The following is a 25,791-nucleotide window of genomic DNA, read 5'->3' on the forward strand; positions in this document are numbered from 1 at the left end:
GATCAAAGTACTTAAAAAAAAATATATATATATATATATTTATTTATTTGGCTGTGCTGGGTCTTAGTTGCAGCATGTGGGATCTAGTTCCCTGACCGGGGATCGAACCTGGGCCCCCGGAATTGGGAGGGTGGAGTCTTAATCACTGGACCACCAGGGAAGTCCCTGGATCAATGTACTTGTAATCCACTTGATATCATTGTATTTTTTCATTTGTTAATTAATAATTTGTTAATTTTCCAAACCTTGTTGTTGAAGGTAAGCAGCTGCTCCCCTTGTCTGGCAGTGTACATAGCAGTGTGGGACAGGTGACTTGGCAGTCTTCAGGAGAAGCATCAAACCTGGTTCGAATGAGGAATCAGACCCTCGGACAGTCTGCGCCTTCTCTGACTGCTGGTTTGGTAAGTGTTAGTACAGATGGTCCCTTGCTCCATGAACAAATTCTTGGTTGTCATTCGTCATTATTGCATCTATTATTTTCCTTTTTAGGGTTTGGCTAGTTTCATTTCTCAAAGCGAATTATGGGAAAGAATGGAATTTAATAGACTGTATTCTGATTGCTCTCATGCTGTCACTGGTACTGATTATATAATGAGAGTCAAGAAGAAGACTCAATATGACTCTAACTTTAATGAATAAATTTCTTGAGAAGGAGCTTTCTTATAGAAATGATTCTAAATCTTGTGAAGTTGTGTTGCTTCTGTGTACAGCTCTGTGGTAGACATATTTAGTACATGAAGATAGGGAACATGTTTTGCACATAGTAGGCAGTTCAGTATATACTGGGTGAAAAGAATGAGACTTTTCTTTGTCTAGACTTTGTATAGTAGACAGGACCTAACAGAGGTTACACTGTGTAGTCTGGGCAGGTTGTTTTCTGCCTATTATTGCATCTTGTACCCTTTTACCCTCAGTGGCCCTGCCTCTTTACTTAGGGGACCCGTTAACTTTCTGCTGATCTCACACTCTTACCTCTAAATGTAGGAGAAGGCACACAGTAATTTTCAGGATACAATAACAGAAGCTTGTTCCCGTTAAAATAATCTTATCTACTCTTTGGGACCATAAATCTTTTGGGTTGGCACATAGGGAGTAGAAAGTTTTGTCCATTTGTCCATCCTGGGAAGTGGGGATAGGGGAAGAAGTCTGTGACTTTTAGGCCACAGGGACCATCAGGGTCATTTGTGGAACTTCCCCAACTTTTTATCTTATTTATTTATTTATTTATTTTATTTTTGGCTGCGTTGGGTCTTTGTTGCTGCGTGTGGGCTTTTCTCTAGTTGCGGTGAGCAGGGGCTGCTCTTCATTGCGGTGCGCGGGCTTCTCATTGCGGTGGCTTCTCTTGTTGTGGAACACGGGCTCTAGGTGCGCGGGCTTAAGTATGTGCAGCATGCGGGCTCAGTAGTTGTGGCACGTGGGCTTTAGAATGCAGCCTCAGTAGTTGTGGTGCATGGGCTTAGTTGCTCTGTGGCACGTGGGATCTTCCCGGACCAGGGCTCGAACCCATGTCCCCTGCATTGGCAGGCGGATTCTTAACCACTGTGCCACCCAGGAAGCCCCCAACTTTTTATCTTGAAAATATCAAACCTACAGAAAAATGGAAAGAATGGTACAGTGTATACCCAATTAAGCTTGCTTAGATTGACCAATTTCGTTGTAACTTTATATTTTGCCACATTTTGTTTAATCTGTGTGTATGTATATATTTTTTTCCTGAAGATTTCAAAGGAAGTAACAGACGTTATGCTACCTCCCTCTTAAGTATTTCTCCTAACATCAAGGACAGTCTCCTAAATAACCACAATATATAGCGGACCCTTGAACACCACTGGTTTGAACTGGGTGGGCCCACTTATATGTGGATTTTTCCCAATAGTAAATGCTAGTACTATAGGATCCATGATTGGTTGAATCCTGGGATGCAGAACTGTAGATAGGGAGGGCCAACTGTAAGTTTATACTTGGATTTTCCACTGCATGGAGGGGTGGGGAGGGTTTGGGAGATGTCAGCACCTCTAACCCCTGCATTGTTCAAGGGTCACCTGTATTGTCAGATCCAAGAAGTTTAATATCAATTTAATATAAAAACCATATTCAAATTTCCCTACTTGTTTTCAGCATGTCTATTAAAGCCCCATCTCTCCCCTCTTTAACATCTGGAACTTAAAAAAAAAAAAAAATCCATGTACCGTCATAGAGATTTTGATCCAGTGGGTCTGGGGTGGTCCCAGGCATCCGTATTTTCTTTAAAGCATTATACCTACTTCTAGATGCACTCTTTTGAGAACTACTGCCACTAAGGTAAAGCTGAATGTTTCATTTTAAGGTGGTTTGTTGCAGAGGAAATTCTTGGACTGAGTTTGCTGAATTCCTAGCTTAGGCCAACTGAAGTAGAATATTCCTGAATTAATTTTTTTTAAAGCTTATTGAGACATAATTCACATATGATAAAATTCACTCATTTAAACCGTACAATTCAGTGATTTTTAGTATATTCATAGATACATGCAGCCATTACTGGAGTCAATTTTAGAACATTTTCATCATTTCAGAAAGAATTCCTATACCCTTTAGCTATCACCTTCATATTTTCACATCTCCTTAGCCTTATGTAACCATTAATATACTTCCTGCCTCCATAGATTTACCTGTACTGTACATTTCATATAAATTGAGCCTTATACTATGTGACCTTTTGTAACTAGCTTCTTTCACTTAGGACGATGTTTTCAAGGTCCATCCATTGTGTAGCATGTATTAGTATGTCATTCCTTTTTACTCCTGAATAATATTCCATTGTATGGATATGCCATGTTTTGTCTATCTGTTTGTCAGTGGATGGACATTTGGGTTGTTTCTTCCTTTAGACTATTATGAATAATGCTGCTATGAACATTTGTTTACAATTTTCACATGGACAGTTTTCATTTTTCTTGTGAGTGGAATTGCTGGGTCGTATGGTAATTGTTTAAATGTAGCAGTGTTTGATAAACTGCAGTGTATGAGATTTTTGGTTTCTTCACATTGTCATCAACATTTGCTATTATTTGTCTTTGATTTTAGCTATCCTAGTGGGTCTGAAGTGGTATCTGTGGTTTTGGTTTGTGTTTTCCTAATGACTGATGACATTGATCATCTTTTCATGTGATTATTTGCCCTTTGTATGTCTTCTTTGAAGAAATGTCTATTCAGACTCTGCCCATTTAAAAAATTGGGTTATTTGTCTTTTTTATATACGGATTTGTAAAATCATTACTTCTTTAGACCTGAATCCAGTTACTTCTTTCCTCCCAGGGATCTGCCTTTTGTTTCCTCCTGTGCCTTTCTTTCCTGAGCTATTTGCTTACTTACAGTAACCTCAGCTAGTTCCTCCTTTTTCATTCTCCTACTCAAGGATTTCCAGTTGGTATTTTATGTTTGGTGGCACATTTGATAGTATCGAATACTTTTCCTGCTTTGACTTACTTTACACTGAATATACCTCGATGCCACCCCAGCTTCTGGCTGTGGCATTTCTGAAAAATCTGTCCTATAACGTATTCTTGTTGTTAATAGAGTTACGGCCCTATATAGTCCATAGACCCAGCCTCCAGAGAATTTTTGGTTCAAAAAGATTCACATAATAACAACAAAAAACAATTTAAAAGTAACATAACAACACTTAATAGAATGTTAATTATGACTTAAAAGGAACTAAGGAGACAAGAATTGTGTTGTGTATAATTATTGGGGAGATAATTTGCAGGAGGTTAGATTTGACCAGACTCTGGAGAATGGATAGCCAAAAGCCTTAATGTAGCAAATACTTTCATTTTGACGACATCTACGTGCTTGTGTTTATGAGGAGACTTTTTTCTTCTCCCTCGTTTCCTAGTATCTATTGAGAAGATTTCTCTGAAGGCCCATCTTCCCCATATATATAGTGACAATGATTCCAATTAGTGGTTTCCAGAGCATGTATAAAAAGGGTCATACAATCATACTACTATATTGTATGTTACTAGGGATAGGGAAAAACTTAGATGACATCTTGTCCAAGATTAATTATTAATCTTAAGATATATGTACATACATATATGTTAGGGAACCGCTGACCAAAACCGCCCACCTTGGCCAGGCACAATGATAACCGCTTGTGTGAATTGTCTCACAACAGGAGGTTCTGATAAAGAACTAGGTGCTGCCACCCAAAAACTAACCAGGAGAATTCGGGAGGGGCCTAAAGGAGGGAGGACACGCCAGCCCATAGTATGTCTTGTAAAACTAACCCAGAAGAATTCGGGAAGGGCCAAAAGGAGGAGGGAGGAGACGATATGTGCTGCCAGCCTCCCAGAAACCCTCACACTTGGATCCATCTTGGCTGAGAGATGTGCAAGCCACCAGAAGGACCCTGAGTCAGACCAAATAGGAGCCAAGCAAGATGATTGGCCAGGGACAACTGGAAGCTAACCCCATTGCTATAAAACCTGAGACTGTGAGCTATGCGGCAGAGCAGTTCTCCTGGGTTCCCTTATCCTGCTGCTCTCCGCCCGGGCACCCCTTCCCAATAAAGTTTCTTGCTTTGTCAGCACATGTGTCTCCTCAGACAATTCATTTCCAAGTGTTAGACAAGAGCCCACTCTCGGGCTCTGGAAGGGGTCCCCCTTCCTGCACCATATATACATATCCTTTTATGATATAAATTATAATATATGATATATATAAGATATTTACATATATATCTTAAAATACATATATAAGATTGTATGTATATAATCTTTAAAATAAGGTTAGTTCCTTCTTTGCTTTCTCATGAATATGTCGAGTAGTACCTGCAACTTTGATCTTTGTCTGTGACTCGCTCCATCTGTTTATCCTTCCTCTCTGTTCCCCTAAACCGATTCTTCGGTTGTTCCCTGTCTTGTTAAATAGCACCATGACCCACCCCACTCCCCGCCCCAGTAGTAGAAAGCTACAGACCTAGAAGTCTGTTTTGACTCCTCCTCTGCCCTTACTCTATCCCCATCCAATCATCCATCAAGTCCTAGCTCCCAACATCTCTGAGTAGTTCTACTTTTTTTCACAAGGGATGTGGCCCAGTTTAAGCCACATTTGCAGTCTCTTGGATCATTGTTGGGGCCTCGTTACTGTTAACCCTGTATTCATTCTTCTTCCTTTCCAACCACTCTCCACTCTAAAGTCTATTCTTTCAAAACCACAAACCTGATATGTCTGTTCTTACTCTTTTCTTTTAGTTTTATCTTCTAAAATTTTCATTTGGTTAATATTTATCCAGCCGTAATGTTTAAAATCTTTCCATAGCTTTCTATAACAATTATTATAAAATATAGTAATAAGTAATTATTGAGTGGATGTGTTTTCATTGACATTAGCAAATTGGTAATGAGGCATTAGAGACAGAGACCACAGATGGAAAGATTGGGCTTGGATGCTTTTTCTCTGAAATCAGTCTGTTGGATTCAAGTAATTTGGTACAATTCACTGGTTAGGTTGACCTAACCAGTGAATTGTACCAAATATTGACATTTTAATAGGAGGGCTGTAAATCCCAGGAATCTTTTAATTGATAGTGTTTGACTAATTCTCCAAATATACTTTTGGGATTCTTTCTTTACTTTATTGGCAGACATGGCCTTCACAGGAATGATGCCTTTATAGGACTGATCACTTGCAAGGAATGGCTCTTTCCATCCTCATGTTCCTAGTTGACATGTAGCATTGTATCTCCTACATAGTAGGCAATGTATAATTACTTACTGAAGGAGTAAAGCACTTTTGGAATACCTTCACTAATGTTATAGCTGGTTGGATTAATACTTGTTTGAAGTATAATGTCCACAAAAGAAGGTTGATTTGGGCTTCCCTGGTGGCACAGTGGTTGAGAGTCCGCCTGCCGATGCAGGGGACACGGGTTTGTGCCCCGGTTTGGGAAGATCCCACATGCCGCAGAGCGGCTAGGCCCGTGAGCCATGGCCGCTGAGCCTGCGCGTCCGGAGCCTGTGCTCTGCAACGGGAGAGGCCACAACAGTGAGAGGCCCCACGTACCGCAAAAAAAAAAAAAAAAAAAAAAAAAAAGGTTGATTTAATGTGTCAGTACCAGCCTGAAATGATGTCACACAGACCTCTATTCTTGTCCTTGTCTTAATTCATTTTAATCAATATCTTGGATAAAGACACTGAAGAAATTGCTTATCACGTATGCATCAGTATCCCATGCTGATGACATGTTGAATGTTAAATTCAGTCAGAGCCTTACAAACAGAAATGATGGTTCAAGAAGAACCAGGAAAATGAGGTTTAACAGAGAGAAAAGTAACCTTTGAAAAGCCCAAAGCTCAAAACTGGATTGAAATTTGAATTAAAGTCAAGTTCCAAGACATTTTCGTCACTGTAAAAGGAAAACCTTTATCCATTAAGCAGTCACTGTCCATTTTAACTTCATCCCAGCCCTGGTAACTACCAATCTGTATTCTGTCTCCATGGATTACCTATTTTGGATATTTCTTATGAATGGAATCACATGGTATGTGATCTGTGTCTGGCTTCTTTTATTTAGCATAATGTTTTTGAGGTTTATCCATATTGTAGCATGTATCAGTACTTTGTTCCTTTTTATGGCTGAATATGATCCCATCGAATGGATATACCACATTGTGTTTATCCATTCATCAATTGATGGACATTTGGGTTGTTTCCACCTTTTGGTTATTGTGAATAATGTTACTGTGAGCATTCATGTTCAAGTATTTCTTTGAGTTCCTGGTTTCAGTTCTTTGGAGTATATACCTTCCTTCCTGGGAGTAGAATTGCTGAGTCGTATGGTAATTCTGTTTATTTTTTTGAGGAACCAATAAGCTGTTTTCCACAGTGGATGCATCATCTGGCATCCCTATCTACAGTGTGTGAGGGTTCCATTTTTTCTATATATTTGCCAAAACATTTTATTTTTTATTTTTTAAAATTAATTAATTAATTAACGGCTGCATTTGGTCTTCGTTGCTGTGTGCAGTCTTTCTTTAGTTGTGGTGAGCAGGGGCTACTCTTCGTTGTGGTGCCTGGGCGTCTCATTGCGGTGGCTTCTCTTGTGGAGAACTGACTCTAGGTGCACGGGCTTCATTAGTTGTGGCTCGTGGGCTTCAGTAGTTGTGGCTTGTGGGCTCTAGAGCGCAGGCTCAGTAGTTGTGTCTCATGGGCTTAGTTGCTCTGTGGCATGTGGGATCTTCCTGGAACAGGGCTTGAACCTGTGTCCTCTACATTGGCAGGTGGATTCTTAACCACTGCACCACCAGGGAAGCCCCGCCAATACATTTTATTTTCTGTTTCTGTTGTTTTTTGTTTTTTTTAAATTATAGCTATCCTAGTGGGTATTAAGTGGTATCTCATTGTGGCTTTGAGTATTATTGTGTGGGGATTTTTTTTTTTTGGCTGTGCTGCGCAGCATGTGGGATCTTAGTTCCCCAACCAGGGATTGAGCCTGTGCCTCTTACAGTGGAAGCATGGAATCCTAACCACTGGACTGCCAGGGAATTCCCTTTTATTGTATTTTTAACGTAGTAATATTTCAGAACTTTTTCGAAGTGACATATTTGGGGTATGCCTTTGAAGGAATTAAAAATCCAAGATACTACTTACAACCTTTTCCCATACTTCTTAACTCTTATGATTATTCTTTAATTTTGACATATGAGTTCAAAAAGAAACACCATGGATATTTGTTTTGCCTACTTCTGTGTTACAGAGATTCCAAACTCAGCAACTTCCCCTTTCAGGCTTACCTTTCTGCAGCTGTAACTTTTTGCCTTTTCTACTGTGAAAGTTGGAGATATCTCTATTTATCTCTTAATTAGGTTTATTGAGGTATAATTTTCATAGAATAAAGTTCACCCATTTTAAGTGTGCAATTTGATGAGTTTTCAAAATGTTCCCTTGTATCCCTTTGCAGTTTGTTCTTTCCTGAGTCCCAGCCCTTGGCAACCATTGACCTGCTTTATGTCACTGTGGTTTTTTTTGTCTTTTCCAGAATTTCATATAAATGGAATCATACAGTATGTAATATTTTGCGTTTGACTTCTTTCACTTAGCATAATGGTTTTGAGATTCATCCACGCTGTTTTGAGTATCAGTAGTTCCTTTTTATTGCTGAAAGTGTTCCATTGGCCTGGGTATGTCAGACTTTGTTTATTCACCACTTGATGATCATTTGGATTGCTTTTTTTTTTTTTTGCGGTACACGGGCCTCTCACTGCTGTGGCCTCTCCCGTCGCGGAGCACAGGCTCCGGACATGCAGGCTCAGCAGCCATGGCTCACAGGCCTAGCCGCTCCACGGCATGTGGGATCTTCCCGGACCGGGGCACGAACCCGTGTCCCCTGCATCGGCAGGCGGACTCTCAACCACTGCGCCACCAGGGAAGTCCTTGGATTGTTTTTTGTTTTTGCCTATTATGGAGAAAGCTGCTATGAAAGTTTGTGTACAAGTATTTGTGTGGACTTAGGCTTTCATTTTTGCTGGATAAATACCTAGGAATGAGATTCCTGGGATGTATGATAAGTGTATGCTTATCTCAATGAGGAACTGGCATTTTTGTATTTCCACCAGCAGTTGTTCCACATCCTTTTCAGTACTAGGTATTATCATTTTAATTTTAGCTGGTCTAATGGGTGTGTAGGGATATCTCGTTGTGGTTTTAATTTGCATATCCCTGATGACTAATGAGGTTGAATTGCTTTTTATGTGCTTGTTTGACATGTATGTGTGTGTGTGTGTGTGTGTGTGTGTGTGTGTGTGTATTCTATGGTGAATTACCTGTTCAAATCTTCTGTCCTTTAAAAAATTTTAGGTTGTTTGTCTTCTTATTATTGAGTCTTAAGAGTTCTTTGTATATTCTGAATACAAGTTATATATTTGATATATACTTTCTAAATATTTCTCCCTGTCTGTGGCTCATGTTTTCATTTTCTTATCACTGTTTTACATCAAAATCTGTTTATAAAAATGTGCAAAAATCATCTGTATTTCTCTATACTAACAATGAAATTGAAATTTAGAAATCATTACTATTTATAATAGCTTACAAATATGAAATAATTAAAGATAAATTAAAAAAAATTATTTGCAAGACCAGTACATTTTAAACTACAAAACATTACTGAGAGAGATTAAAGAATACTTAAATGAATGGAAAATATGATATGTTAATGGATTGGAAGACTCAATAACATTAAGATATAAATTCTCCTATTGATCTATAGATTCAATCCAGTTCCAATCAAAACCCAAGCAGGACTTTTTAGAAAGTGAAAAGATGATTTCAAGTTTATATTGAAATGCAAAGGGCCTAGAATAACCAAAACAATATTGAAAAAGGCCAAAGTTGGAGGAATCGCCCCACCTGATTTTATGAGTGTCTGTAAGGGTACAGTAATCAAGACATTGTGATATTAGTGTAAAGATAGACACACAAATCATTGGAACAGAATAGAAAGTTCAGAAATAGACAAATATGCAAGGTAATTTAATGGGGAAAAAATAGTCATTTCAACAAATGGTGCTGGAACAGTTTACATGGAAAAAAAAATGAACCTTGATCCTTACCCCATGCTATATACAAAAATTAACTTGAAATGGATAATTACCCAAATGTAAGAGCTAAAATTATAAAACATGTAAAGGAAAACTGGAGAAAAATTTTGTGATTTTGGGTGAGGCAAAGGTTTCTTAGAACATAAAAGGCACAAGCCATAAGAGGGAAGAATTTTCACTTTATCAAATAGTATAAAAGAGTGAAGTGTTCAGTTTAGTAAGAATTATAAGAGTTTAGGTTTAAAAAAGTGCATTCAGTGCCTATTAACTTGAGAATTGCTCTCCTTTCCACTCTTGGTTTCTTCTTTTTTGCGAGAGGAACGTGTTTCTAATGCCACCTAGTGTCTTTTCAAAGGTATGAGAATAATGTTTCATAAGAGATTTTTTTTTCTTTTTTTTTTTGAGGTACGCGGGCCTCTTACTGTCGTGGCCTCTCCCGTTGCGGAGCACAGGCTCCGGATGCGCAGGCTCAGTGGCCATGGCTCACGGACCCAGCCGCTCCGCGGCATGTGGGATCTTCCCGGACCAGGGCATGAACTTGTGTCCCCTGCATCGGCAGGCGGACTCTCAACCACTGCGTCACCAGGGAAGCCCCATAAGAGATTTTAAAATAAAAGTTGGGAGATTTTCATGAGATTGAAAAGAATATTAGAAGCCTAGTTGCTTGTTCTCAAGAACATCCTTAAGTGAGAAGCAAAAGAATAGGCTAATTATTTTGCCTGAACAAATTCAGAGATGAATTTTGTAAACATTTTTATCATATCTTTTTTGATAATTTGTAAAGAATTTAAGGTGTACAATTTTAAAAATAGTGGCTTCCATATTTAAAAAAATTTTTTTCATCATTTAATCTTATTTTTAAATTAATTGTTTGTTTATTTTGGCCACACCACGCATCGTGTAGGATCTTAGTTCCCCATCCAGGCATCGAACCCATGCTCCTGCATTGGAAGCACAGAGTCTTAACCACTGGACCACCAGAGAAGCCCCCTTCCATATTTAAAAAAGCATTTAAAATTTAAGAAATTTTTAGATAAATTGGTTGATTGATTAGGACTACTGAAAAACATCTTATTGAATTTGTTGAGGGTTAGAATACATGACATACATGACAATGTTTATGCAAGTTTTTCATTAAGAAAGAAAGATGGTGTTATTAAATCACCAGTTAAAAGTTATAGCTACAGGTTTTGTTCTGTTTTGTTTTTGTTTTAAATCTTTTACAGAAAGTCTTTTAATCAGACCATTAATGTCGTATATTGCTATGTATAAGTGTAATTAACAGTGCGAGGAAAGATTGCAAAGTATTGATATTTGTACATTCTATCATGTAAACAAAATAGAAATCCTGGAGATATTTGAGTTGGGATAGAGAACTAATGTTTACTAGACCCTGTACCTAGGTTTTTTTTTACATATATTCTTCTTTATTTTCTCAGGAACATAAATTTTCTTTTTGTGAGGTAGACATAATTATCCTCTTTTACAGGTGAGGAAATTCAGGTCTGCAGAATGAATTTGTGCATTCATTCCACAAATATTTATGAGGTACCCACTATGTATCATCACTGTACTGGGTGCTCAGAATAAAACGATGAACAAAACAAAGTTAAGTACTTTGCTGTAGGATAGTGGGTGAATGTCAGAGTACGGATTCAAAACCAGGTCTGACTCTGAGGTCTATTTCAAGACTTGTAAGTGGAGAGGCACGTCTTTAGCAAGTTGGGTGATTTGAATTGCACTTTTTTGCTGTACTTACTGATACTCAATTTTCTCAGCTATTCAGATACTGAAGATTTTGATCAGGATTACATATAGGGAAAGTTTTACTTGGTTTTGATTACATAAAAATTTCTCTTTGAGTTAAAAAGACTTTCTCGTCTTTAGAGTATGCAAATAAGTTGAAAATACATTTAATTTTATTCCACATAAAATGGTTTTGGCTGGAAAAAGAACAAATTATGATATTATAATAAAGAGATATAGGCAGGATGTAGTGAAATGGCAACATGTACATAGTACCTTCTCCTTAATAATAACCTGGTGCTGTTACCAACCCTAGGCCTGAAAGGGTGAGGGGAAGAAGTGATCCTTGGAACTTGGACAGACAGAGGAGCCTATGTATAGAAAGTGACCTGACAGTTGGCATGACTTGTGATAGTGTGATGCAGCTTGCCTAACACAACCCTGCAGCGACCAACCCAGGAGAATGAATCTCCTCCACTCTCTCCCTTACCCTCTGTTCTTTCTCCGACCTCTTGCTGGTGCTACCTATTGGCTGAACCCATCTGGACAGAAGAGGGCAAGGGAACCTGTTGACATAGTTCATAATGAGCCTGCATTTGGGGTACAGTGAATGATCTGGAGGGGCGAATGGATGATATCCTGTACATCTTGCAAATATTTTAAACATTAAGCTTATTTATACATAGTTTTGACTATGAATTATGTTAAATCATGTTGCAGTTTTATTCAAAGCACTGCTAATTCTTTTTTTTCATAACCTGTTTTTGAGAGTGTCTTCATCCCAGAAACCATCTCTTGTAGTTCAGAAATTCCATCATTCTACAGTGCTCTGGTTCATTAAAATACATGTGAATATAGCATTTACTGTACCTTAATTTTGTGTATGCAAAAATATAAGTTCTTTTAAAAAATAATATATAGTAGCAAATAGCAGTTATTCTGTAAACTTTTCATTTAACAAATTCTGTTTTCAAATGGGAAATCAAAGTACTTGATATGACTCTTGGAACCTTATGTGGAATTGCATATATTGTTCCTTTTGCTTAGATTGTTCAGTCAACTTCTGTGCATCTTTTAAGATCCAGTTCGATGATTCCCTCCATTGTGAAGTCTTCTGTGACTCCCTCATCTTGAACAGAGTTGTTAAACTTTATATGTACCACAATTAAACCTTATACAACCTTTATTACTATACATAGGTGGTAGACTCCAAGAGTGTGAATGAAGATTGAGTGCTTAAACTAGTTGCCACCATTAGAAGATGCTTGCTTTGTACAAATTACTTAAGTTCTCTGTAATGCTTTCCCTTTTGTAAAATGGAAATAAAAATTATCTAAAATAGTTATTCTCTTTTTGTCTTAAGTATTAAATGAATTTGTATATGGAAAGTTCTTAGAACAATGCTTGGAAACTCTAGGAAATATTAGATGATATGATTATTGTGTAAATTTTCTCTCATCTGATAGTCTTTGAGCACGTGTTTCTCTTTACACCTGGACTGCAGAGCATAGCACAAAGCGTAGCATGTAGTGGGTTCTCTGTAAACATTTGCAAAATGAATCGGTTTTGAGTGTTCTGATATTCTTATTGTTTTTAACACAATCTCTAAAATTCTGAATAATTGTTTTACTGTAAGGGTTATGAAGATTGCTTTCAAAGTCCTCTCCATGAACATGTCTATTTTCTTTTTTCTCATAGGGTTAACATTTGTAAATATTTGCTGGGAATCTTGGTAGAGGATCCCATCTATCACTAGATTATATACTTCTTGACAGCAAGGTTCGTTTCTTACAAAAATTTCCCCCCATTCACTGCTCCCTGCAACAGCTATCTAACATAATATTTGATGTTTGTATGTAATAGTTGAGTCCACAAGCGTTAGGTGAAAATCACTTTTTCTAAAAATTATCTACTTATGGTGTATGACTCAGGTCTTTTTTTTTTTTTTAAGCTTCCAAGTGAGTTGTCATTCTGCATTTTTGCAGTGTGTCTTTTCTTATCTTAGAATATCTAGAGTACAGGGCTGGTTCAAGCATATGTGCATACTGGTAACCTTGAAAGGGGGGAATGTTAAGAAAGAGTAGCGTGCAGAAAAGATTTAACAAGGCCTGAGACTGCTGTCCTTGAAAAAGCCTGCATGCAAGATTGGCCATTGGTTAGCATTTGGGAACTTGAACTGTAAACTGTTTCTTACACTGATAAAGCTTTCCCTAAATGATGAGAGTGACTGACTGTGTCTAGACTGTACAAACAATGTGAATACCTGCTTTCCTGGAGGCCTGGAATTTTGGTATGTAGTAGGCAGAGTGTGCCTGTGTAAGCAGCTCCAATAAAAACTTAGAGCACTGAGTCTAATGAACTTCGCTGGTAGATTGCATTCCATGTGTGTTATCAAAATTTGTTGCTGGAGGAATTGAATGTGTCCTGTGTATCTCCACTGGGAGAGAACTCTTGAAAGCGTGCCTCTGGTTTCCTCGGAACTTCATCATGCCCCTTTTCCCTTTGCTGATTTTGTTTTGTTTCATTTTTCTGTAATAAATTTTAGTCAGGAGTACAAGTATATTGTTGGACCTGGGGGTTACCTTGAGGGCCTCTGACAAAGGTAGCCGCCTTTGAAGGGCTTGTGGAAATGGCCAAAGGTAGCTCCCCAGATTTACATTAATGGTTGGAGTTGAAGATTGTTTTATGTGTAATTAACTTTAGGTCATTTCATAGCACCTGAGACTGAGCCATCTTTTCCTGTACCACTATTTGCCCCAGAACTGGCATTATTTGCTTTTTACCCTGAGGATGGCATTGCTTCTGCCATGTCCTCCGTTTTTTTTCTAGTATATAATTAATTCTTACCTCTTTGAATCTTGAGTCCTTTTCTTTTTTTTAATATTTATTTAATTTATTTATTTGGTTGCGCTGGGTCTTAGTTGTGGCAGGTGGGCTCCTTAGTTGCGGTGCACGGGCTCCTTAGCTGTGGCATGCAAACTCTTCGTTGCGACATGCATGTGGGATCTAGTTCCCTGACCAGGGATCGAACCTGGGCCCCCTGCATTGGGAGCGTGGAGTCTTAACCACTGCACCACTAGGGAGGTCCCTCCTCCTGTTTTTTTATGGCACATAAAACAGATTGAAAGAGCTGGGCTCTCTTTTCTTGGTCTGTTACCTCTTTGCAGCATATCTTATTTTCATTATTTTTATTCAGTTAATTTTATATATATGGCCACTATGTTGAAGTATTATGCTGGGAGCTGTGGCTGATAAAAAAGAAGAATAAGATACAGCTCTTAAGCTGCCTCTGTTTCTTTCTTTTTTTCCTGTACTTGTCCCAAGCTTAGTGTAACCCTTTTCTGTTTTTCCTTTGTTTGTCTCAGGATTTCCTGATTGATATTTTCTGTTTGTGAATACATTTAACAGTTTTCTTAGGCAGTTTAAAAAAGAACTGTCCTGGAATGTCCATCTTATATCCCCATACTTGCAAAATTGTTCTGTGCCACGTAAAATGACACATTTTAGAGCCCATGGTTGTGTGTGTGTGTGTGTGTGTGTGTGTGTGTGTAATCATGATTTATTACTGTGTTAAGTGAGGGAGACTTGTAGGAAGAATTGTGACTTAAAATATTCCATCAGTGTTTAACTTATGAAATGCATATGTAATAAGCATGTTTATAACAATGCAAGCACTGATGGGTCAAACTGAACTTGTGTTAGTCCAATTGGTTCTGTGATCTATATGAAACTAATATGCGTATTTCAGCCTATGCTACTTATTACATAGAGGCATGTTTTCATCTGTTGTAGAACCTGTGAAATAATCTTGCTCTACAGAATGTTATAAAGTTAGAGGTAAATTGACCAAAGTACTCATTCTCTAAGCAGAGAGCTATAAAAGGGAGATAACATAATATAATTATAATTTTGAGGATAATATTTAGATTTGCCTTTAAATTAGGTTAATGGTATCTTTGGGCTTTTAGGATCCCTTCCTAAATCTCAACTGGTTTAGGTTAGTATTGAGAAATACTATATCCACATAGTGTCTGGATTTTTATTCATTCAGCAAACATGTTCTTAGTGCTCACATGGTGTCAGGATTTGAGGTGAATGCTGGAGAAAATAAGATACAGAAGGCATTGTCCTTGTTCTCAGAGAACTAAATAATAATTGCTGTATAATTGTTATAATAGAAAACTGTGTGAGGCATAGTTTGGACACAATAGGTAGTGATCAGTTCTGGATGTGGGTGGGAATTAAAAGCTTAATAGTGATAATGCTTGAGCTGGATTTTAAAGGATGATTAGAAATGATCAAAGGATGGTAGAAGTTGTCTGTGAGGCAATAAATAACTTTTTCTAGGGAATGAAAGAAAACTTCATGGAAGAGGTAGTGTTTGAGCTAGACCTGGATGGATAAGTTTTAGAGATAAAAAGGTTTGGGCAGAGAGAAGGCCTTTCTGAAGTAGGGAACATGAAATAAAGGTATGGTTGTCTAAAATCCTAGAAATAGCAAATAGTTCATTTTGGCTGGACTATAGAGCTTATATACTCATACTATACGGCCGTCAATGTGCCTTCTTCTGGCTGCATCTTATTAAATAAAACGGACATTGTCCCTGTCTTCATGGAGCCTAAGGGAAGGAGTGAAGTGATAGATAAGGTTGTGAACAGTAGGTTGGGTAAATTGGATTAAAGAGCAAAGGAGTTTGGATGTTAAGGGAGGCATCAGGACCTCAGTTTTAAGTAGTGGGGAGCCCTTGAGGATTAACAAACTGGTTGAGAATTTTGATTAGGGCACTAGAGAGGAATGGGTTGGAGGGGGTCTTTTGTGTAGAGGTGATTGTTTGCAGATAAAAAAAGTGGGAGGGTGGTTGATGAGGAGAGGGTTAGGGAGGGAGAGGGAGGGAGATCAGTGTCAAGTGCTCAGAGAGTGTTTTCTGACTGAATGAGGGTCTTTGTATCTGCCCGTGTTCTTTACTCTCTGTGTACATCTCTTGCTTTCCTCATCAGTTGTTTCTTTCACCTTTCCCCATTTTATTTACCCTTATTCTGACTCCTTAATTGGCTTGTTTATGAAAAACGTTTCAGATTTTTTCTGGAACTAGAGATCTAATAGTTCTCCTCTGCTTAGAAGCCTCCAGTGATTATTAAAATTACGAAGACTTGATAGATCTCACAGAGTGATTTCATTAATCAAAAAAAACAAAAAAACCCCCAAACCCCACAAGATTATGGGAGCCAGGGCAGGCCTAGGGAGTGGAAAAAAGAGCTTGTTTGGCCATGTCTAATTTGAGGGATCCATTGCCAGTAAGAATTGTTTTTAGAGCTCAGGAAATTTGTGCTAGAGATAGAGCTTTAAGAGGCAAATCATCAGTATGAAATGGTAGTTGAAGCTATGAATGTGGATGAGTTCACTTGAGAACATTGAAGGATTAAAAAAGAGACAGACCTTTAGGGGAGCCACTCTTCTGTTAGATGAGGATTGCCTTTAGGACAGGTATCGTGTCTTTCTAAATTTAATAGACCTTTTTGACTCTTCTGTGGCAGTTTGTTGTGCCCGGTGCTGGGTGCACAGAGAAGAATGAGATACAGTCTTTGTGCTTAGCAAGATCCCAGGCTTTTAGGACAAAGAGAGATGTGTAGTGAACAGTGCAGAGCAGAAGGTGCTATAGGGGAGGGAGAGAAACTGCTGTTGAGTTTTGCATTTTCAGTAACTATTCCATTATGTGTCACTCAGTGTGATTAGGAGGTTAAGTTTTTTGCTCTTTTTTAAAGCAGTGTAATTGATTTGTAAACGTTTTAAAGAAGAAAACAACTAGTCCTTTCAACAGGTTAGTTGCTTTATATGTATGTTGTCCTTGATTATAATTTTTCTATAGACTACTAGTATTAAATGGGGTAAAAAGATGCTTGCCACTATGCTTTCAATGAAAATGCCTGGAGAATTAATTATGAGCAGGAAGATTTATATCAAAACAAATCATATAGTTTCTCTAAATGAGTGATAAGAATTGCCTCCCCTTCCTCCTATTCAAGAAATATGTATATAATTATAAATCAGCATTGATGCAGTTATATAGCTGTAAATGGCAATGAAAGATTAATGTTATTATCAACACTGTCAAAGAACTATAGTGTTTAAAACGTATTTTGCTACAAATGAATGAGTCTGGGTGTTCTGTTTACCTGGTAGGATTGTATGGAATTGTGGTCTGTGTGCTCTGTACTGTGACTTTTGATCTGCGTTTCAGAATGCTGGGATTAGGAGCATCTCTGGCTAACAAAACTTTTTACAAGACATTTTATCTTGTCTTCTATAGTAGTTTAGTTTAGGTTCCTGATTATGAATGCAAATGTAAATTGCTGTATTGTGCCTATTAAAGGAATTGATGGGCATCTGATCTAGCCTTATCATTCTGAACAATAGTAGTTCTCATTATAAGCTTATGATGGCAGTGTGTTAGCTGCATTGTATTAAAGGGCCTCAGCTGTCTTCCTTCAGCAGCACAATTATTGATGTCAATGAGAAGCATGGCTCATTGGCATTTTAGGATATTAGTTTCATGGAGAAAAGAATAATACTTTGAACATAGGATGCAAAATCCTCTTTGTGCTTAAAATGCATTAAAGAAACTCTTTTAGATTCATACATGATGTTATTCTACTTGGTACTTGCCTACTTAAGTAAATAATCAGAGATTAGCTAAAGAATAGTCACATCCTTCCCAGAGAAGTAGTTTGTGGGAGATATTAACTAGTATTTCCACATCAACTAGCGTTTTTTACAGCAGGGCCCATTTTGAAGGGCTCATTTACTGCATGATTAAAAATAATAACATTTGTTGAATGCATCCTGTGTGCTGGGGACTATGCTGAGTATTTGAAATGGATTAGCTTTATTTAATCCTTATACCAACCCTATGAAATAGACATGATTACTCAATCAATGTATAAATTGAGGAAGTGGAGGCTTAAAAGTGGGTAACTTGCCCAAGTTCACACAGATGGTTCATGATAGAAGTATGGTTTGAATCCAGATCTCTCTTTTTGTAGAATGAATGCTGTTAATCTCTGTGATGATGTTTCTTATTATTTTGTAATTACTATATTTGGGAAGTTTCTCTCTTGGTTTCACTTGAACCACTTTTGTTGAGAAATTATAGAGAAACCTCTCCTTCAGTGTTGTCTGACAACTCCCTTTTCTCATCCAAAACCAGACAAAAAATTGAATGTTAGAGCAGGATAAATTTAACTGGACATTCTGTATTTTTATTTGCTAAACCTGGCAATCCTAAACAGGGAGGGACCTCAGAACAGTAGATTTCTTTTTTAACAGTTGTGGTATTGGTTCCCAAACTTTGCTGCACATCGAAATTATCTGGGAATCTTCAAAATACTGACACCTGGCTCCTGATCTCAGACATTCAAATATAATTGGTGTGGGATGTGACCTGGGGATCAGGATTTTCGAAAGCTCAGGTTGATTGTAATGTGCAGCAGAGTTTGGGAACCACTGAGATGTGGGAAACTCAAGGTTTTAAGGGACTTCTGAAAATCCCTATACAATGTTTTTTCATCTTTTCCTCTCTTGGCAGATATTAAACATGCTGTAATAAATATCCATATTCATATATTCTTAAATGTTGACGCTTCCCTCTCTCTAGAATAGATCCTCTAAAATGGAGTTGCTGGATCAAAGGTTATATGCATATTTTATTTTAATAGGTATTATTGTTTTTAACAGTTTACTTTCTACCAGCAATATGTGAATATACCTGTTTTCTTGCATTTCTCTAAGTTATTAGATATTAAAACTCTTGTAATTTTTGCCACACTATGTTATTTATTTATTTAAAAATTTTATTTATTTTATTTATTTATTTTTGGCTGCGTTGGGTCTTCGTTGCTGTGCATGGGCTTTCTCTAGTTGTGGTGAGTGGGGGCTACTCTTCGTTGTGGTGTGCGGGCTTCTCACTGTGGTGGCTTCTCTTGTTGCAGAGCACAGGCTCTAGGCGCATGGGCTTCAGTAGTTGTAGCACACAGGCTTAGTTGCTCCGCGGCATGTGGGATCTTCCTGGACCAGGGCTCGAACCCGTGTCCCCTGCATTGGCAGGCGGATTCTTAACCACTGTGCCACCAGGAAAGCCGGCATACTGTATTATTAACTCTGCTTTATAAATGAAGAAGCTGTGAGGTAGTATGAATACATCACTCAAGATGATTACTGTTAACAAGTAATGGATTGGGATTCTTTTGTTTCTGATTCCAGTGGTTTCTCTGTTATATCACAAATGCCTATACAAAGTGTACTTTTCCTATTATTCTATTATTTCAAGAGAGTCTCAGAACATTCCTTGGCATCAGTTGGACAAGGTTATGTGATTATGATAATATTGGTATTTGCTACTGACTGGAATTTTCTAATTAGTTTATCTCTGTATAGGCAGCTTTTTTTTTTCTTAATGAAGATGTTTTCAGTCCTTAGAGACAGTGTTCAGAAGTTAGAGAATGAATCTAGGGAGGAGTCAAGACATCATGTAAAAGTGTAAAAAGATAGGGTTTTTTCCCCCTCAAAACCAGATTTCATTGGATAAAAATTCCAAATGATAGAGTGAGTATAAATGAGTTTAAATATTGTATAAAATTCTAGTTATGTATGTTTTTCTGCTCTTGGCATGGGCTTGAGTCTTTGAAAGCGGAAAAGAAGATGATTTCATTTAGTAATGTAAAAGGCTATACAGTTTATTTAAGAGCTCACACTGCTAGAAAGACAGTTTCTTCACGTTTTCACTCTGATGCTTAGGAAGCTCACAAAGTATTTCCCACCTTTCTTCATTCAGAAGCACCTAACACAGGCTTAGTTGCTCCGTGGCATGTGGGATTTTCCCAGACCAGGGCTCGAACCTGTGCTCGAACTTTGTCAGTCAGCTCTTTAGACTGTGGTTTTACATATGGAAGAGTTAGAAAGTAATACTCTTCTCAAGAAGAAAGTGGTGGTCGAGGTCCACCCTTCACCAATTTGAAGGTTGTTACTAGTGAGGGTGGAATGTAGGGAACCTTTATAACTCTGTAGAAGCAAATTAGTTAGGAGAATGGAATTTTAACATGTCAAGTGATAGACTTGCTCCTTCTCTAGTATTCTTCATCTTATAAATGGTGCCACAATCTTGGTAAAAGATGGCATCCTTGATTGTTTTATTTTTCCACCTCATGTTCAGTCCAAGAGCTAGTCTAGTTGGCTCTCTGTATGGAATACACTCTGAATCCGTGTATTTGCCTTCTCTCCACCCTGCCTGCCAAGCCTAATTGCTAGAACCCCTAGTACAAGTCCCCACTTCTCTAGTCTGAACTGTTCCAGTAGCTTCTTATGTGATTTCTCTGCATTCCCTTGACCTCTTTACAAATCATTCTCCACAAAGTAGTCAGTACATTAAGAAAAATTTTAAGCAATTTTTTAAGAAAGTAGTACATTAAAAAAAATGTATATCAGATTATGTCATTCCCTTGCTTAAAATTACCCAGTGGCTTCCCATTATACAAACAATAAACTCTAAACTCCTTATCATGGCCTACCAAGTTACTATATGATCTGGTCCCTGCCTACTTCTCTGAACTCATCTTATGCAACAAACCCCTTCTTACTATATTCCAACAGTGTTAGTCTTCTTTCTACATAATGGACATTGCAAGCTTGTTCCCACCACAAAGCCTTTGCAGGTTATTTTCCCTATAGCTATTATGCACTTTAGCCTGATCTTTTCATGACTGAGTCTCTCTTTCAAGTTTTATCTCAAATGTCATTATTCCTCCCCCATCACACATTGTTTTCTTCATGGCGTTTAACGGTGTGTATGTATGTTTGTATTTACTTGTTTATTTGAAAAAAATTCTTAACGTGTTTTTTTGCATTTTTACATTTGGAAACTAGTATAGGATCTTACTCTGGATTTGGGGAGCTTTTGAATTTTATATATTAAAGGCATTTTATTAAAATAATCTGTTTATGCAGACTATCATGGCATGCTTGAGGATTTCTGATTTTTGCCTTGTTCACTAATATCCTGACAGCTCTGCTTGGTGGACGGACAGATCAGAAGTGATGGGAGATTTTGTTCTTTATAATGAACAGTGCAAACTATCTGTTTTTTTTTTTTTTTTTTTGGCGGTACGCGGGCCTCTCACTGTTGTGGCCTCTCCCGTTGCGGAGCACAGGCTCCGGACACGCAGGCTCAGCGGCCATGGCTCATGGGCCCAGGTGCTCTGCGGCATGTGGGATCTTCCCGGACCGGGGCACGAACCCGTGTCCCCTGCATCGGCAGGTGGACTCTCAACCACTGCGCCACCTGGGAAGCCCCTATCTTTGAGTCTTCCTTATTTTGAACATTTTGCAACACCAACTATGTATGACACTTACTTTGGTTAAGCTTGGGATTTTAAAGACTTAGAACCATTCTGTAAGATGAATATTTTAATAGGTATTTTAATTAATTAAACTAATTAGTAAATAAGATTTTAACTTAAGCTATTTGAACTGTTTTGGCTGCTCACATTATTACTCATTAGATTAAACAGTGTTTGAAGGTAATTTATGCTCCTTATAAAAATAACTCATGCAATAGGGTATCTTAAAATGAGGAGTGTAGGGATGGATGTCAGAATGCCAGTGTTAAAGAGTAAATAGAGAACTTTCAGCAATATGGCAGACCAACCTAAAGCTTATAGGTTTTATGTCTAGGTCTATGATTTATTTTGAGTTAATTTTAATATATAATGTGAGATATGGATTTATGTTCATACTTTTTTGCTTGTCGACATCGGTTGTTCCAACGCTGTTGAAAGGACTGTCCTTTTTTTACTAAATTGCTTTGCACCTTTGTCAAAAATCAATGGACCATATATGTGTGGGCCTCTTCCCAGATCTTTATTCTGTATTTGTCTGTCTTGATGCCAGTATCACACTGTTTAATTATTGTAGCTTTATAATAAGTCTGAATGCCAGGTAGTATAAGACCTACAACTTTGTTCTTTCTTATAGTTGATTTGGCAATTCTAGGTCCTTTGCATTTCCATTTGAATTTTAGAATCAACTTGTAAATTTCTAAAAAAAAACCAAACAAAACAAAGTGAAACAAAACCCAAACCCCAAAAGCCCCAAAACCTGCTAGGATTTTGATTAGGACTGCATTGAATCTACAGATCAATTAGAAGAGAATTGACATCTTAACATTATTGAGTCTTGTGATCTATGAACACAGTATTTCCATTTATATAAATCTTCTTTGTTTCTGGGTAATGTTTTGCAGTTTTTGGTGTACAGGCCTTGTGCATCTCTTGTCAGATTTAGCCGTAAGTTTTTCGTATGTTTTTTTTTTTTTTTTGCGGTACATGGGCCTCTCACTGTTGTGGCCCCTCCCGTTGCGGAGCACAGGCTCCGGACGCGCAGGCTCAGCGGCCGTGGCTCACGGGCCCAGCCGCTCCGCGGCATGTGGGATCTTCCCGGACCGGGACACGAACCCGTGTCCCCTGCATCGGCAGGCGGACTCTCAACCACTGCGCCACCAGGGAAGCCCCTTTTCATATGTTTTGATGCTATTGTAAAATGTAATTGCTTTACAATTTTCAGTTTCTGATTGCTTGTTGTCAGTGTATAGAAATACAGTGGATTTCTCAATATTGATCATGTATCCTACAACCTTGTTAAACTCACTTTTCAGTTATAGTAGCTTTTTTTGTTCATTATGTTAGATTCTTTTGTGTAAATGATCATGTCATCTGTGAATAAAGATAGTTTTATTTTTTATCCTTTCCAAGTTAGATGCAGATCCCATTTATTTATTTTTTCTTTGCTTTATTGCAATGGCTAGAAGTGCCAGTGCAGTGTTGAATAGAAGCGATAAGCAGGCATTATTGCCTTGTTTCTTATCTTAGGAGGAAAGCTTTCAGTCTTTCACTGTTAAGTACAGTGCTAACTTTAGGTTTGTTGTAGATGCTCTCTATCAAGTTGAGGAAGTTCCCTTCTTTTCCCAGCTTGCTGAGAGTTTTAACAGGAATGGATGATGTATTTTGTCAAATGCTTTTTATGCATGTGTTGAGATGATAAGGTTTTTCTTTTTTAGTGTGGTAATCTGGAGAGTTATATTGCTTTTTTTCATTGGTTGACTTTTAAATGTTAAGCCAACCTTGCATTCCTGGCATAAACCCCACTTGGTCACAATGTATTGTCTTTTTAATATATTGCTGGATATGATTTGCTGAATTATTACGTTTATTTTCATAAGGGATATATATGATCTGTAGTTTTCTTTTCTTGTAATGTCTTTTGCCTGGTTTTGGAGTCAAGATAATACTGATATTATAGAATGTGTTGGTAAGTAGTCCCTCATTTTCAATATTTGGGAAGAGTTTTTGTAGAATTTGTTTTTTTAAATGCTTGGTAGAATTTAGTAGTGAAGCCACCTGGATCTGTACTTTTATTTGTAGGAATATTTTTAAACTAAAAGTTCAGTTGCTTTACTAGATATAGGGATATGTATATTCATACTTTCTATATTTCTTTTTTTTTTTTGGCCATGCCATGCATCCTGTGGAATCTTAGTTTCCCAACCAGGCATTGAACCCGTGCCCCCTGCATTGGAAGTGCAGAGTCTTAACCACTGGACCACCAGGGAAGTCCCAATACTTTCTATATTTCTTGAGGGAAGTCCCAATACTTTCTATATTTCTTGAGGGAGATTTGGTATTTTATGTCCTTTAAGCAGTTTATCCATTTCATCTAAATTGTATAATTTATTGGTATCCAATTATAAATCTCTCATCCTGATCTTGGTAATTTTTTCCTTCATTTTTCTCTAACAGTCTGAATAGTGATTTATTCGTTTTCTCAAGATCTAGCTTTTGTTTAACTGATTTCTCTTATTACTGAATTTATGTATGTATGTATGTCTATACGTATGTTTTCTACTCTATGCTCTCATCTTTATTAATTTTTTTCTCTGCTTACTCTGGATTTTATTTACTCTTTCTAGTTTCTTGAGATGGAAGCTGAGGTCATTTCTTTTCTAATATAGGTGATTAGTGGTAAACATTTCTCTCTGTATACTAAAGCTTTAGCTATATCCTACACATCTTTGATGTGTGTTTTTTTATTTTCACTCAGTTCAAATTACTTTCTAGTTTTCTTTTTAATTTCTTTGAATGATGAGTTAGTCATGGGTATGTTATTTAGTTTTCAAATATTAGAGGATTTTTGCATATCTCTTTTGTTATTATTTTCTAGGTTATTTCCATTGTGGTCAGTCACATATATGACTTAAGTCTTAAAATTTATTGACTCATGTTTTATAGTGTTGAATATGGTCTACCTTGGTAAATGTTTGATGCGCACTTGAAAAGAATGTGTGTTCTGCCACTGTTGTGTTAGTGCTCTACAAATGTCATTTAAGTCACATTGGTTGATAGTGTTGTTCAGGGTTTTTCTGGTCCTTACTGATTTTTTGTCTGCTTTCTATATCAGTTGTTAAAGAGGGTTTTGGAATCTCAAGAGGGGCTGGAGGTCAATGCATATGCTGTCTGTTATGTTTTTATTTTTTAAATCATTGATTTTCTAGCTTTGATTTTACACTAACTTAATTACTTTGGGCAGTTTTCACAGGGAAAATCATTTTAATTTTAAGTCATCTAGGCCTTTAAGGCAAGGGAGATATATATATTTTAGGAATTAGAATTTAGTGATAGGATTTCTAGTTTCTCTAAAAGCTTTGAATTATTTATGTCAGTGTTTGGATTGAAAGGAATCCTTTGTCTTGTGGCAAGTCTGTTGGAATGTGAGTATGTATAGACTTTTAGTTTTATCCTTTAAAAAATAACAGGGAAAACAGAACTTCTAAAAGCGGAATACAAAGGAATACAGAAGTGATTTTCTGCTTTTGAAAATTGTAGGAAAGTTTTCTGTTTTGATTGTGTAAAATTTACATTGTAGTAAGCAAAAGACATAAAAATGATGTTAATTGATTTTCCGCTCTGTGATTGCTTATAACTTTTGCCTAGATTTTTTTTTTTTTTTTTTTTTGCGGTACGTGGGCCTCTCACTGTTGTGGCCTCTCCCGTTGCGGAGCACAGGCTCTGGACGCGCAGGCTCAGCGGCCATGGCTCACGGGCCCAGCTGCTCCGCGGCATGTGGGATCTTCCCAGATAGGGGCACGAACCCGTGTCCCCTGCATCAGCAGGCGGACTCTCAACCACTGCGCCACCAGGGAAGCCCCAGATTTTTTTAAATGACAGTAATTTTTGCAGTTTCAGCCCACTTTTTCCCCCCATTTGACCTCTTAATTTTCAGACCCACATGAAATAAATTACCTGCGCTGAGGGACTGAGACTGCTTCTGGCAAACACAATTAATGGACTGTTTTTCAAAAGGGGCACAAAACTCCAAACAGAAAGGTCCCTCAGATGTATGGGCATCTTGGGAACAAAATAAA

At 37.6% G+C, this 25,791-nt stretch overlaps 1 protein-coding gene across 5 annotated transcripts in view; it reads left to right on the forward strand.

Annotated features, from left to right (window-relative positions):
- MAST2 (microtubule associated serine/threonine kinase 2) overlaps positions 1–25,791 on the forward strand; it is a 208,701-nt gene that overhangs the window by 40,801 nt on the left and 142,109 nt on the right. For all 5 annotated transcript variants that reach the window (XM_060021430.1, XM_060021437.1, XM_060021460.1 and 2 more), the window contains exon 3: positions 259–401. In XM_060021430.1, coding sequence (XP_059877413.1) covers positions 259–401 — 143 coding nt within the window. The remainder of the gene's footprint in view (positions 1–258; positions 402–25,791) is intronic.

The sequence above is a fragment of the Delphinus delphis genome, chromosome 1, assembly GCF_949987515.2.
Source record: "Delphinus delphis chromosome 1, mDelDel1.2, whole genome shotgun sequence".
NCBI classification, from domain to species: domain Eukaryota; kingdom Metazoa; phylum Chordata; class Mammalia; order Artiodactyla; family Delphinidae; genus Delphinus; species Delphinus delphis.